This window comes from Protobothrops mucrosquamatus, unplaced genomic scaffold (assembly GCF_001527695.2).
Source record: "Protobothrops mucrosquamatus isolate PMUCROS unplaced genomic scaffold, P.Mucros_1.0 scaffold210, whole genome shotgun sequence".
Taxonomy (NCBI): Eukaryota; Metazoa; Chordata; class Lepidosauria; order Squamata; family Viperidae; genus Protobothrops; species Protobothrops mucrosquamatus.
In genome coordinates, this window is record NW_015386564.1 from 41,492 (window position 1) to 55,250 (window position 13,759).

The window sequence follows — 13,759 nt, forward strand, 5'->3', positions numbered from 1 at the left end:
TCCTCTCCTCTCCTCTTTCACCACTCTCTCCTCCAACCTTCCTACTTCCTTCTCCCCTCCTTTACTCTTTTCTCTCTCCTCTCCTTTCTCCCTTCCTTCTCTTTCTTCCCTACTTCCCTCTTCTTCCTCTCCTCTCCTCTTCTCTTTCACCACTCTCTCCTCCAACCTTCCTACTTCCTTCTCCCCTCCTTTACTCTTTTCTCTCTCCGCCACTGTGCTATTCTTTTAACTGCAGTCGTAAACCGAAGAGCGGAGCCCTGTGAACTTAAGGCATCCTGGGCCTACCCTACCTCGCCCGACCGTTGTGCAGATGAACTAAAGGAGGGAGATTTAGAACTCGGCAGCCTGGGGAAAAAAATGTCAGTGAAATAAACAGATCTCTCCGAAGGCTTCAGAGATTCCAGACAAATTTGTGTCCTTGCTGAGGACAAAATTAATAAGTTTGAAGCTCAGGATGTCGTCCCAAGTTTGAAAGACACCACCACCGCCACGGGGACAAATGACGCTCGTGGTTTTTTTTTTAAACTTTTATTTTAATCTTCTATAAAGATCTGTTTATCCTGCCCTTTCAAGAGGCTTTTAAAAGCCGACTTCATTCTTTCTCCTTTTATGTCTGAACCAAAAGTTATGCCAGAGGTCCAGAGCACAATTTTTGCAAATGTTTCGTGAGCCTTGAGCGTTTGTCTCCTTCGGTCTTTCAGTTAAAAATTCTTCTTTTCTTTTCTTTTTTTTAAAAAAAAAATTAGCATAAATAATCTGCAGGAGGAGCTAAACACCATCTTGGCCCTGCGGAAGCAACTTGAAGAAGGCATCCTGGAGACTTGGAATTTGAGGAGAGCGTTAGAAGAGCAAATCCAGGACAACAGGAAGGAAGGTGAGTAGAATAGACTCTTGCTCTCCAAAGAGGATAGAGAGGTTTGTAGAGAAAGGGATACACAGGACTACCAGTCTTTGTGGCTGCATCTTAGGTAGCATCGATCTTCATGTTCATGGCTGCATCTTAGGTAGCATCCAGCTTCACATTCATGGTTGTATAGCACATAAGCGTTGTTTGAGCAGGGTCCACAAGATTGTCTGGGACTCTACACAATCATTTAAATATGAGTCAGCCGTGTGCTGCAGCTGCCAAAAAAGCCAACACAGTGCTAGGCTGCATTAACAGACGGATAGAATCAAGATCACGTGAAGTATTAATACCGCTTTACAAGGCCTTGGTAAGGCCACACTTGGAATCCTGCATCCAGTTTTGGTTACCACGATGTAAAAAAGATGTTGAGACTCTAGAAAGAGTACAGAGAAGAGCAACAAAGACGATTAGGGCACTGGAGGCTAAAACATATAAGGAACGGTTGCTGGAATTGGGCAGGTCTAGTTCAATGAAGAGAAGGATGAGGGGGGACATGACAGCAGCCTTCCAGTATCTCAGGGGCTGCCCCAAAGAAGAGGGAGTCAAGCTATTCTCCAAAGTGCCTGAAGGCAGGACAAGAAGCAACGGATGGAAACTAACCAAGGAGAGAAGCAACCTAGAACTAAGGAGAAACTTCCTGACAGTTAGAACAATTAACCAGTGGAACAACCTGCCTCCAGAAGCGGTGAATGCTCCAACACTGGAAGTTTTTAAGAAGAGACTGGACAGCCATTTGTCCGAAATGGTATAGGTTTTCCTGCCTGAGCAGGGGGTTGGACTAGATGACCTCCAAGGTCCCTTCCAACTTTATCATTATTATTATTATTACATCCTCTTCACAACCTGTTTTCCTTGTTCCCTTCTGGGAGGCGAGGGCTTCGTGGTATCCGAAGCAGAACATTCTGATTCAGTCCCAGTTTCGTTCCATACAGTATCAACCTTGTGAACTCTCAAGCTTCCTCCTTCCGTTATGTATTCAAGACGGACAGTGATTAACATTTATATGTTACTTATATGTAAGGGTGTAGGTGTATACATATGTTGTACATAGTATGTTTTAAATGTGTGTTATGTATGTGTACACTTTGAGAGCAAGCAACTAAATTTCATTTTTAATGTGTGCCGTTGTGCCCACAGGAAAAAAACGACAATAAAGGTTATCTAATATAATCCTAATCTAATCTAATCCTAGGTAGCGTTCTTCCTCACGTTCATGGCTCAACTTAGGTGGCATTATTCTGGAATAAATGCAGTTTTTCCACCCTGCTTTTTTCACTAGAGGACACCCATTTATCTTGGAGCAACCAGACGTCGTACATGAGCATCTGCTTGCGGGACCAGGATCACCGTTGGGACTGTCAAGTTGACCAGCTCTCTGTGGAGGAGCTTAAAAAGAAGGTATTTGGCTCCCCTCTTCTCTAGCCGTGTCTTCGAGAAAGCTCATTAACATCACTGCATCTTATTTGTCTCTGAGACCGCACAGTGAGTGCCGGTCTGATGACAGTTCGCCACGACCAACTTGCTATGGCCAACTCACATTGGCCAACTTGACATGGCCCACTTGACGCGGGACCATTCGCCGCGGGACGAGAGTTACACTAATATCCAAGAAAAAGAGTCATTAAAGAAAAGAATGCTGGAGGAGAGACAGAATGAAAAGGGAATGACAAAAATTGAAATATATATTTTTTAAATTTTATTTTGAATAATTCAATTGAACTGTTAAATTGTCCTGCGGCGAGTTGTCCCACAGCAAGTTGACCGTGGCGGGTTGGCTGTGTTGAGTTGGCTGTGTTGAGTTGGCTGTGTTGAGTTGGCTGTGTTGAGTTGGCTGTATTGACTGTGTTGAGTTCCAGTGCGGGTTGCTTGATGTCCGCCTACGTAAGTTTGCAAGGAAATTGCAAGGGATCCGAACGTAGGAGATACTTGGAGTAGCAAATCTAGAATAACCTTCAGGATCCAACCACCAGTTCTACAAGAATTGAGAGGGATCCCAAGGAGGGTCAGATTCTAGATTAAAAGAGCCCAAATACGGAGTCTATCTCACCTTTGCTTTGGATAAGATTAATTGTCCCCATTTGGGACATGAACGGAGTAGCCTACCTAACTGATAAGCATCCTGGTTAACCAGCTATTTGTAGGCAGGCTCATCATGGTCCTTTCCAAGGTGAATTCCCTGTGTTGTGGGAAACGTGAGTCAGGCAGGGCGTTTTGACCAAGAACCATCTGTTCAAATGGGAACATAGGAACTTTCTGGAAGGATGTAAGAATTCCCACCGTCTTTGAGGGCTTCTCTTCACGTTTTTCTCAGTTTGTCGAGCTCCTCGGCGTGGTGAAGGAAATGCACTGGGTCATCCAGGAGCTGAAAAAGAAGCCGTTTGACTTCTCCACGTCGGATCCTTCGGGAAACGAGAAGCAGAAGTCCTTAGACACAAGCGAGGTGAGACTCGGGTTTTTCTTAAACCTCCTAATTCTCCTGAAACTAACACGGTCCCCTGAAATTGTTGAAGATATTACGCACAGCTTGGACAACAGATGGAACAGATCCAGATTGCGTGATCTGAGACTTCTTCAAAAGTCAACCGGGATACGGTTGACAGTGTAAGTGAAAAAGAATAGAATAGAGCTGGAAGGGATCTTGGAGGTCTTCTAGTCCAGCCCCCTGCTTAAGCAGGAGAACCTACACCATCTCAGACAGGTGATTGTCCAGTCTCTTCTTAAAAACCTCCAGTGATGGGGCGCCCATGATTTCTGGTGGCGAGCTGTTCCACTGGTTGATTGTCCTCACTGTCAGGAAGTTTCTCCTTAGTTCCAGGTTGCTTCTCTCCTTGATCAGTTTCCAACCATTGTTTCTTCTCATTCCCTCTGGTGCTCTGGTGAATAGTTTGACCCCCTCTGCCTTGTGGCAGCCCCTCAGATACTGGAACGTTGCTATCATGTCTCCCCTATTCCTTCTTTTCTTTAGACCAGCCAAACCCAAGTTCCAAATAGGGAGCCGTCTTTTAAAATTCAATTTCGGAATATTCCCCCTGGAGGTTGCCTTTTGGGAAAGGGAACTGTGGATAATCAAGAAGCAAAAATCTTCCTTTTAGGGGAAATGGATGGAGGTCAACTGTAAAGCTAAGCATACGTGTTCCAACCGTGTAGAAGGCCTGGCCATGAGAATTCAGGGCTCCTATCCAAGTTAATGCTGTTGCCCTTTTGATAGCTTTCGGAGGGTGCCAGTAAAGGGTGAATCCAATATCCTTGGATTTGCAAGATGATTGCTGAAGGCTTCAGAAGAAATTCCAGCAGCTACCAGTTAAGAATAACAAGAGTTGGAAGGGACCTTGGAGGTCTTCTAGTCCAACCCCCTGCTCAAGCAGGAGACCTTAGACTAGAAATTGGAAGGGACCTTGGAGCTCATCTAGTCCAACCCCCCGACCCAAGCAGGAGACCCTACACCATTTCTGACAGATGGCGGTCCAGTCTCTTCTTAAAAACTTCCAGTGTTGGAGCATTTACCACTTCTAGAGGCAGGTTGTTCCACTGGTTAATTGTTCTGACTGTCAGGAAGTTTCTCCTTAGTTCTAGGTTGCTTCTCTCCTTGATGAGTTTCCATCCGTCGCTTCTTGTCCTGCCTTCAGGTGCTTTGGAGAATAGCTTGACTCCCTCTTCTTTGGGGCAGCCCGAGATACTGGAACACTGCTATCCTGTCCCCCCTTGTCCTTCTTTTCATTAAACTAGACATTCCCAATTCCAGCAACCGTACCTTATATGCTTTAGCTTCCAGTCCCCTAATCATCTTTGTTGCTCTTCTCTGCACTCTTTCTAGAGTCTCAACATCTTTTTTACATTGTGGTGACCCAAACTGGATGCCGTATTCCAAGTGTGGCCTTACCAAGTCATTGTAAAGCGGTATTAACACTTCAGGTGATCTTGATTCTATCCCTCTGTTAATGCAGCCTAGCACTGTGTTGGCCTTTTTGGCAGCTGCTGCACACAGCTGGCTCCTATTTTATCTGGAGATTGGGAGGATTCGGATCCTTTTAAATGAGAGATACGTTGCCTCGCTTTTGTGTTCTTCCTTGAGGAAATCCAACAGGTTGAGCTGTTCTCTTATTTCCCCCCCCCCCCCGACATCCCTCCCCTTCCCATCTTGCAATGAATCACTGGGCCCGATTGCCCCGTTTTAATCCCTCGGAAGTGCACAGCTTGCTATTTTATTTTATTTTATTTTAAGAAAAAGTACTGCTCGGATCATTTTTTCTGGATCAAAAACCAAGCAGCAGAATGACATTTTTCTACCTGGAGTGCTTAAATCAGACTTTGTGACTCAAGGAGCTGGAAAATGGAATGCTTACACAACCTGAATTTTTTTTTTTTTTGGCTGTCTCCAGCAAATTTGGGGCATAAAGCAGCTGAACCGTGTGCACAGGTTTGATGAAGTTGGTGCTGGCTCTGGGTGCAAAGTTACAGTTGTTGGGGAAACAGAGGGAAGGGATGGGTGCCCTCACCCATTATTCTTCTCTTTTCCTGAGCAGATGTTTTAAAATGGCAGAAAGCTACCTAGGATCCAGGCAGGGCTGCAGGAAGTCCTCTCCGTGGGGGTCTTCTAACTATCTTCTGTCCTCCCCCAGAGAGGGGGGTCAAGCTATTTTCCAAAGTCCCCAAAGTCCAGACGAGGAACATCGGATGGAAACCAATCAAGGAGAGAAGCAACATAAAACTAAGGAGAAATTTCCTGAGAGTGAAAACAATTAACCAGTGGAACGGCTTTTGCCTTCAGAAGTTGTGGGCGCTTCGTCACTGGAAGTTTTTAAGAAGAGATTGGACAATCATTTGTCTGAAATGGGAAAGGGTCTCCTGCTTGAGCAGGGGGCTGGACTAGAAGACCTCCAAGGTCCCTTCCAGCTCTATTCTGTTCTGTTCTGTCTTGTTCTGTTCTGTTCCTGCTTGCTCTGCTCTGCTCTGCTCTACTCTATTATTATCTGAAATGGTATATTCTATCTCTAGTTTTTAAGAAGAGACTGGACAGCCATTTGTCTGAAATGGTATATAGGGTTTCCTGCCTGAGCAGGGGGTTGGACTAGATGACCTCCAAGGTCCCTTCCAACTTTTTATTATTATTATTATTATTATTATTATTATTATTACTATTATTATTATTATTATTATTATTATTATTATAACTTCCAACTCCTTGGGGACCTGCAACACCTGGAGCGGTTCTGGCCTCCGAAAAGCGAAAAAGCTTTGCTTTTCTTTCCTCTCCCAAACATCTGCTTTCAAAACCGGGCGCTCATTGTGCTGAGTCCAGCATCTGGGGCCCTCTTGTTGGTTGCAGAAGGTGGCGTCTCAGCAACTTTGTCGAGGAAAAGCAGACTCTCAAGGTTTTTGGAACAAGACCGGATCGATCCTCAGAAGCCCTTCCCTTCACCTTGAACTGGGTGTTTTTTTGGGGGGAGGGGGTGGATTTGGCCGTTGGACCACCACCAGACTCGGTTTCACATGGAAATGTGTATTTCCCCCCCCTAATTCCCCCCCCATGCTCTCTGTTCAGGTTGGAGACGCCTGTTTTATATTATTATTATTATTATTTTTTAAAAAAGGGGGTGGGGAGGTAGAAAGAAGAGATTGAGGCTGTCAAAGGCGGCTTCTGTGGCGGACACCGAATGCGATCTCAGCTCTGTCTGGCTTCCGCTTCGGTTGCTGGTCCAAGAGGGAGGAAATGTCAGCTCGGTCTCAGAAATTCCTTGGCTGTGCCGAGGATTCAGCCAGCTTAGCTCAATGACGTTTCTGCGCCCAGCCCATGCGCTTAATGGGCAGCCCCCGCCAAAGACGCTTGGCTGCTTTCACGCCCGCGTTGGCCGGGCTGCAGAAAGGACATTAGGAGGAAACGATTCGATCTTCCTCCTGGCTGACTCGGTCTGCCACCCACCCAAGGTGGACGAAAGTGGACAATGGCCTCTGATGCTTTCTCGCTTTGATGGGGGCCAAAGCGGCATTTCAGAAGAAAAGGACAGGGCCTGTGTGCTCGGTGGCTCCTTTCCACAAGAGGAGCAGAGCGCGGGCAAACAATGTAAGAGGATAGTAAAATAGATTAGAATATAGAATAGAATAGAATAGAATAGGGAATGGAATGGAACAGAATATAGAATAGAACAGAATAGAGAAGAGAAGAGAAGAGTAAATGGAACAGAATATAGAATAGAATAGGAAATAGAATAGAATAGAATAAATAGAATAGAATAGGAAATAGAATAGAATAGAATAAATAGAATAGGAAATAGAATAGAATAGAATAGAATAGAATAGAATAGAATAGGGAATGGAATGGAATGGAACAGAATATAGAATAGAAAAACAGAATATAGAATAGAACAGAATATAGAAGAGAAGAGAAGAGGGAATGAAACAGAATATAGAATAGAACAGAATAGAGAAGAGAAGAGGGAATGGAACAGAATTTAGAATAGAATAGAATAGGAAATAGAATAGAGTAAAATAAATAGAATAGGAAATAGAATAGAATAGAATAGGAAATAGAATAGAATAGAATAGGAAATAGAATAGAATAATAGAATAGAATAGAATAGAATAGAATAGAATAGAATAGAATAGAATAGAATAGAATAGAATAGAATAGAATAGTTGGAAGGGACCTTGGAGGTCTTCTAGTCCAACCCCCTGCCCAAGCAGGAGACCCTATACCATTCTGGACAAATGGTTGTCCTGATCTCTTCTTAAAAACCTCCAGTGTTGGAGCATCCACAACTTCTGGAGGCAGGTTGTTCCACTGGTTAATTGTTCTAACTGTCAGGAAGTTTCTCCTTAGTTCTAGGTTGCTTCTCTCCTTGATTAGTTTCCATCCTATTGCTTCTTGTCCTGCCTTCAGGGGCTTTGGAGAATAGCTTGACTCCCTCTTCTTTGGGGCAGCCCCTGAGATACTGGAAGGCTGCTATCATGTCCCCCCTCATCCTTCTCTTCGTTAAACTAGACATAACCAATTCCAACAACCATTCATCCTATGTTTTAGCCTCCAGTCCCCTGATCATCTTTGTTGCTCTTCTCCTCACTGATGGTGAGGGACCGATCTCATTGCATTAAATGCATCCCAGAAACGCAGAATATTAGCCTGCCAGGGGAAAACCTTCTCGTTTTCTCAGTTGAGAAGGAATTTTCGGATTTTGGGAAAGAGTTAGACCTGTGAGTCTCCGGCTGCTCCGATAGTGGATTCCGGAGACAGGTTGAAGCCTCTGAAAGGAGAACCCCAAACGTGTCCTTCCCTGAAAAAAAAATGGGTTATTTAATGAATCTTGTAGAGATCTGGAAAGGCCTTAGGGATTCAAGACGCATCTCCTTTTTCTTCGCCTCGCAGCAGATAACTCTTTCAAAATAAAACTTTGGGTGAACAGCTCCATTTTATGGGAATTTTCATTTAAGGAAAGCGGGGAAATGGCTCTCCAGGGCATTGGTCTCGCTTAAGCAGCGCCTGGTAAAGTTTCCATTAATCGCTAATTGCTATAATATACCAAAGGAATTCCGGAGAGTCTGGATACGTTAGGCTTTTGAAGGCGGGGGTGAAAACAAAGAGGGCGAGTGTCTTTTGTGCCCCTTAAAGATTGATAGCGGTGTTAGTTGTGGACGAAGGAAAAAACCACCTTTGGTGGCTTGATGTGTTTGTGGGCGGAGGTTACAACGCCAGCTTGGAAGGCTCCTTGGGGTCTTCTAGGGGTGAAGTGACTTAATAACACTTTGGAATACGGCCTCCAGTTTTGGTCACCACGGTGCAAAAAAGATGTTGAGACTCTAGAGCAGTGTTTCTCAACCTTGACAATTTTAAGGCATGTGGACTTCAACTCCCAGAATTCCACAGCCAGCATTCTGGGAGTTGAAGTCCACATGCCTTAAAATTGTCAAGGTTGAGAAACACTGCTCTAGAAAGAATACAGAGAAGAGCAACGAAGATGATCAGGGGACTGGAGGCTAAAACATATAAGGAACGGTTGCTGGAATTGGGCATGTCTAGTTTAACGAAGAGAAGGACCAGGGGGGACATGATAGCAGTGTTCCAATACCTCAGGGGTTGCCCCAAAAAAGAGGGAGTCAAGCTGTTCTCCAAAGCACCTGAAGGCAGGATGAGAAGCAATGGATGGAAATTAATCAAGGAGAGAAGCAACCTAGAACTAAGGAGAAACTTCCTGACAGTGAGAACAATTAACCAGTGGAACAACCTGCCTCCAGAAGCGGTGAATGCTCCAACACTGGAAGTTTTTAAGAAGAGACTGGACAGCCATTTGTCCGAAACGGTATAGGGTTTCCTGCCTGAGCAGGGGGTTGGACTCGATGACCTCCAAGGTCCTTTCCAAGTCTCCATTGCAGTCGTAAGTCGAGGACTACCTCTTTTGCTGAAACGTGTGTGAATCAAATACTTTTTTTTTTTTAGTACCTTTTGGGATGGGGCTGATGCTAAATAACCTCCTATCTGTTGCTCTTGTTTCCAGGGATGTTTTTGTTTTCCTTTTTTTTTTGTTGAAAAAAACAAAAAGGCATTACTTGTTTATACATGCGTCATATCACCCGGTTTCCTTTGACCAATGCAGCGTTGTTGTTTTTTTCATCCCATTCCACACTTTTGCGTAGCTTCTTGAAAGAACGGAGGGAAGTCAGACTCTGCTGGGGGCCTCCGACGAAGAGGCGAGCGGGCCGAGCGGCGACTGCGCGGAGACGCTGAGCGAGGTGGGAGTTGGTGATCACCCGGCGGCCTGTTTGGGGCTTCTCCCTTGCGGGCGGGTGAAGCTCTGCAGTGCCAGAGAATGAATGGCTCCGATGGGTCCTTCAAGGATAGGCCGGGCGGTTGGGTTTGACGTTTGTCCCTCTTTGGTGGCCTGAAGAGAAGAGTCCTGCAAGGATTCCTGGGTTTACAATTCCATGTACGCCTCGCTGAAGTTACAGGCTGATGGGAGGAAATAACTCCAGTTCTTCTGTCATTACTAGTGTTCCTTCCCTTCCTTTCCCTTCTTCACCCATTTATTCCCTTCCCTTCCCTTCTCTTCTCTTCTCTTCTCTTCTCTTCTCTTCTCTTCTCTTCTCTTCTCTTCTCTTCCCTTCTTTACTCATTTACTCCCTTCCCTTCTCTTCCCTTCCCTTCTTCCCTCATTTACTCCCTTCTCTTCTCTTCTCTTCTCTTCTCTTCTCTTCTCTTCTCTTCTCTTCTCTTCCCTTCCCTTCCCTTCCCTTCCCTTCCCTTCCCTTCTTCACCCATTTACTCCCTTCCCTACTCATTTACTCCCCTTCCCTTCCTTTCCCTTCTTCACCCATTTACTCCCTTCTCTTCTCTTCCCTTCCCTTCCCTTCTTCACCCATTTACTCCCTTCCCTTCTCTTCCCTTCCCTTCTTCACTCATTTACTCCCTTCCCTACTCATTTACTCCCCTTCCCTTCCCTTCTTCACCCATTTATTCCCTTCCCTTCTCTTCCCTTTCCTTCTTCATCCATTTACTCCCTTCCCTTCTTCACCCATTTACTCCCTTCCCTTCCTTCCCTTCCCTTCTTCACCCATTTACTTCCTTCCCTTCTCTCCCCTTCCCTTCTTCACCCATTTACTCCTTTCCCTTCCCTTCTTCACCCATTTACTCCTTTCCCTTCCCTTCTTCACTCATTTACTCCCTTCCCTTCCCTTCCTTTTCCTTTCCCTTCCCTTCTTCACCCATTTACTTCCTTCCCTTCCCACTTCCCCTTTCTCCCTTCCCCTTCTCCCTTCTCTTCTGTTCCTCCCCTCCCTTCCCCTATCCCCTCCCCTCCTTGACCCAAAGGGGGAATCCACCATGGGCATTTCTGCTTGGGCTGTTGAGCAGAGTCACAAACCCTGGTGCCGGCTCAACCCCGGACGGTACCATCTTCAAGTCTCTGCAAGGCTGGATTTCATTGTTAGCGTCCCAACTCTGGCATCCAGGAGGTTACTACAGGGTCTTTTCTCTTTGGCCAGAGTCGATGGCTCTCCTCCACTTCTCCTGCCTCTAGATTGGCAGACAGGGGCCTACATGCTTCCTTTCTGCCAGTCAAAGAGCAATGCCTCTTTTCCTTTCCACCAGATCATCCCTTTAGACTCTTTGGATCAACCCTACAAGACCCTGAACCCGCCGGACTTTGAAGCCGAGCCGGTGGCTGGCAAATACTTCGACGGGAGCCCAGCGGCCAACAGTTGCGAGAGTCAGGAAGAGACGTCTTCGCCTGCAGGCCTTCCGAACGAAAACAGAGCGGCAGAATTGGGATCTCGGTGAGTGAGCAGCTCAGACACGGCAATTTGGACAGCCGTCCGACTGGAGGAACGAAGGAAGCGATTGCAAGTCGAAAACGGAGAATAATGGCCCTTTCTCTAATTTACCTGGGAGAAAATAGCTAGCTGCTTCAAAAGGGTTTCAGCTCCTCATGCAATTAAGTAACCAGGAGATCAAAGCTAGGTTTATGGGGCGAGTTTCCTTCTTGGCAATTTAGGGGGTGGCGTGGAGGGAAGAGGCTTCCTCCAGGGAGGGGGCCAAGCAGGTGAGACCACCCATGTCAAATGATCTCCAAGTCTATAAAAGGATGCCTCCGAGCGAGAAAGAATTGCAAACGAATGAGGTCTGTTCTCTTTTTGTCTGGGGGAGATTGGAGGCTGCTAAGGTTTTGCAGTCCTCATCTTATGCCCAGAATTGATCTTGCTAAGCAAGAGAGTTGTTAAGCGAGTTTTGCCCCATTCTTAACGACCTTTCTCGCCATGGTTGTTAAAAGAGGATCGCTGACGTTGGTCTTGGAATTTTGGTGGCACGTCATTGTGATTGATAATCTGTACCAAGGCTCTTTAGGTGTGGGACAGGGATCTCTGTAAACTGGAGGAGAGACCATGATTGATTCAGGTCGTTTTGTCTTCCAAATCTTCTCTTCATCCATCACCTAAAAGTAAGATCTGGATCGTCCGGAAGAAAAAGCTGAATCAAATGGGAAAACGTCCATATTCCCCAATTAGTTTGAAATGCAAGCTTGCTCTCCAGCCCGCCAATTCCTTATCATCTCTTATTTCAACAACCTTGGTTCTCACACTAGGTCCAGTGTTATTATGTCTAGCTAGACTCTCGTGCACATCCCCCCCCCTCCCAGCATCATCTAAAAGCAACAAGAAGAAAATGGCTGCATCTCCATCTGTTGTCAGTGCAAAAACATCCCAAGTTAGCAGCGTTGACAACCCTGCTGAGTTGAGGACCGCCTGTTTTGAACGGTTCATTCTGGAAAAAAAACAGCAGAGTGAGTTTGGCGTTTAGCCACCGCCTCCGGAGCGCTTGAGGTTTCTCTCTGCCCTTTTGTGTCTCCACCGAAGCTGCCCGACTGTGATAAATGAGAAAATTATCCCCATTTTCTAAGGGGGAAAAAACAGCAGCTCCCATCCAACGATTTTGTTGGTTTTTTTTCGGACCAGCCTGCTATTTATTTTTAAACCGTCGCCAAATTATACCTAATCATTTCTGGATAGCTGTTTGGATTAAGTGTATTTCTGAATCTCTCCTATTTTGTTTCGGGTTTTTTTTAAAGCAACACCTACTGTTTGGTTAATCCTCCACCCCCAAAATTTCTCCTCTGACTCTCTTTGAAGGGGGTTGGCATGAGAAAGGATTTATTCAGGCTTTATCGTGAGCCTGGAAACTGTTTTGCAGTTTCTAACAAACGTTTGGGGTTGTTGTTTTTTTTAAAAAAATCATTTTGTTATTTTTCTCCCTCCGTTCCTCCTCTCTCCGCTCCTGGCATAAAAAAAGCAGGCAAGAAGAGAAGAAAGCTGCAAATGAGCCGTTAGAGCCTCAGAAAATCGCCGAGCGAGACAGTTTCAATGATGATCTGGAGAATAAAGAGGAAGGTGATCTGAAGCAGCTGATTATTCAGCTGAGAACCGAACTCGAACAGCTCATGCAAGCCAACGTCACGTTGAAGCAACAAGGCGAATCGCAACCCGCGCCCGGCCGAGACGGGACCGTGCGCGAGTTGGACGTGGAGACGGAATCGTCCAAAGTGGAAGTGAAGGACACGGCTACCCAGACGGTAACCGGCCCGGACGGCGCCACGAGGCCCAAGCACGAAGGCCAAAGGACGCCGGTCTCTGAAGATGGAGCCACCCCCCCATCTTCTCGGTTTGACAAGGATTGCTGGCAGAGGTCCGTCTCTGTCAAGGCCGATCCGCAGAAGTCTCTCCTCCTGGTCAGCAAAGCAAACAAAGTGAGTATCGGTTGGAGAAGGCGCCTTGTAGCTCAGGGTTGACCTGCGGAGTCCTCGGTGCTCTCTGAGCTGGGTGGTCTTCTTGCAGACGTTTCATGACCCAAGTAGGTAACATCATCAGGGCTAGGAGGAGGAGGAAGAGGAGGACTGTGGGGTCCTTGGTGCTCTCTGAGCTGGGTGGTCATCTTGCAGACGTTTCATGACCCAACTAGGGAACATCATCAGTGTTAGAAAGGAATGGTAAGTGCTGGTACAGAGCGAGCCCCATTCCCTGCTAGCTCTGATGATGTCACTTGGTTTGGTAATGAAACATCTGCAAGGGATGAAGAGGAGGAGGAAGAGGAGGACTGTGGGGTCCTTGGTGCTCTCTGAGCTGGGTAGCTTTCTTGCAGGCATTTCATGACCCAACTAGGGAACATCATCAGTGTTGGAAAGGAATGGTAAGTGCTAGTAGAGAGAGCAAAACCCACTCCCTGCTAGCTCTGATGATGTCATCTAGTTTGGTCATGAAACATCTGCAAGAAAGACAGGAGGAGGAGGAGGAGGAGTCCACCTTGGTGCTCTCTGAGCTTGATGGTTTCCTTGCAGACGTTTCATGACCCAACTAGGTAATGTCATCAGTGCTAGT

At 46.1% G+C, this 13,759-nt stretch overlaps 1 protein-coding gene across 1 annotated transcript in view; it reads left to right on the forward strand.

Annotated features, from left to right (window-relative positions):
• The window catches only part of CDK5RAP2 (CDK5 regulatory subunit associated protein 2), an 82,652-nt gene that overhangs the window by 38,375 nt on the left and 30,518 nt on the right, over positions 1 to 13,759 (forward strand). Inside the window, exons 14-19 of the mRNA XM_029283740.1 lie at positions 747 to 874; positions 2,187 to 2,305; positions 3,219 to 3,347; positions 9,533 to 9,628; positions 10,983 to 11,167; positions 12,681 to 13,131. Of these exons, the coding sequence (XP_029139573.1) occupies positions 747 to 874; positions 2,187 to 2,305; positions 3,219 to 3,347; positions 9,533 to 9,628; positions 10,983 to 11,167; positions 12,681 to 13,131 (1,108 nt within the window). The remainder of the gene's footprint in view (positions 1 to 746; positions 875 to 2,186; positions 2,306 to 3,218; positions 3,348 to 9,532; positions 9,629 to 10,982; positions 11,168 to 12,680; positions 13,132 to 13,759) is intronic.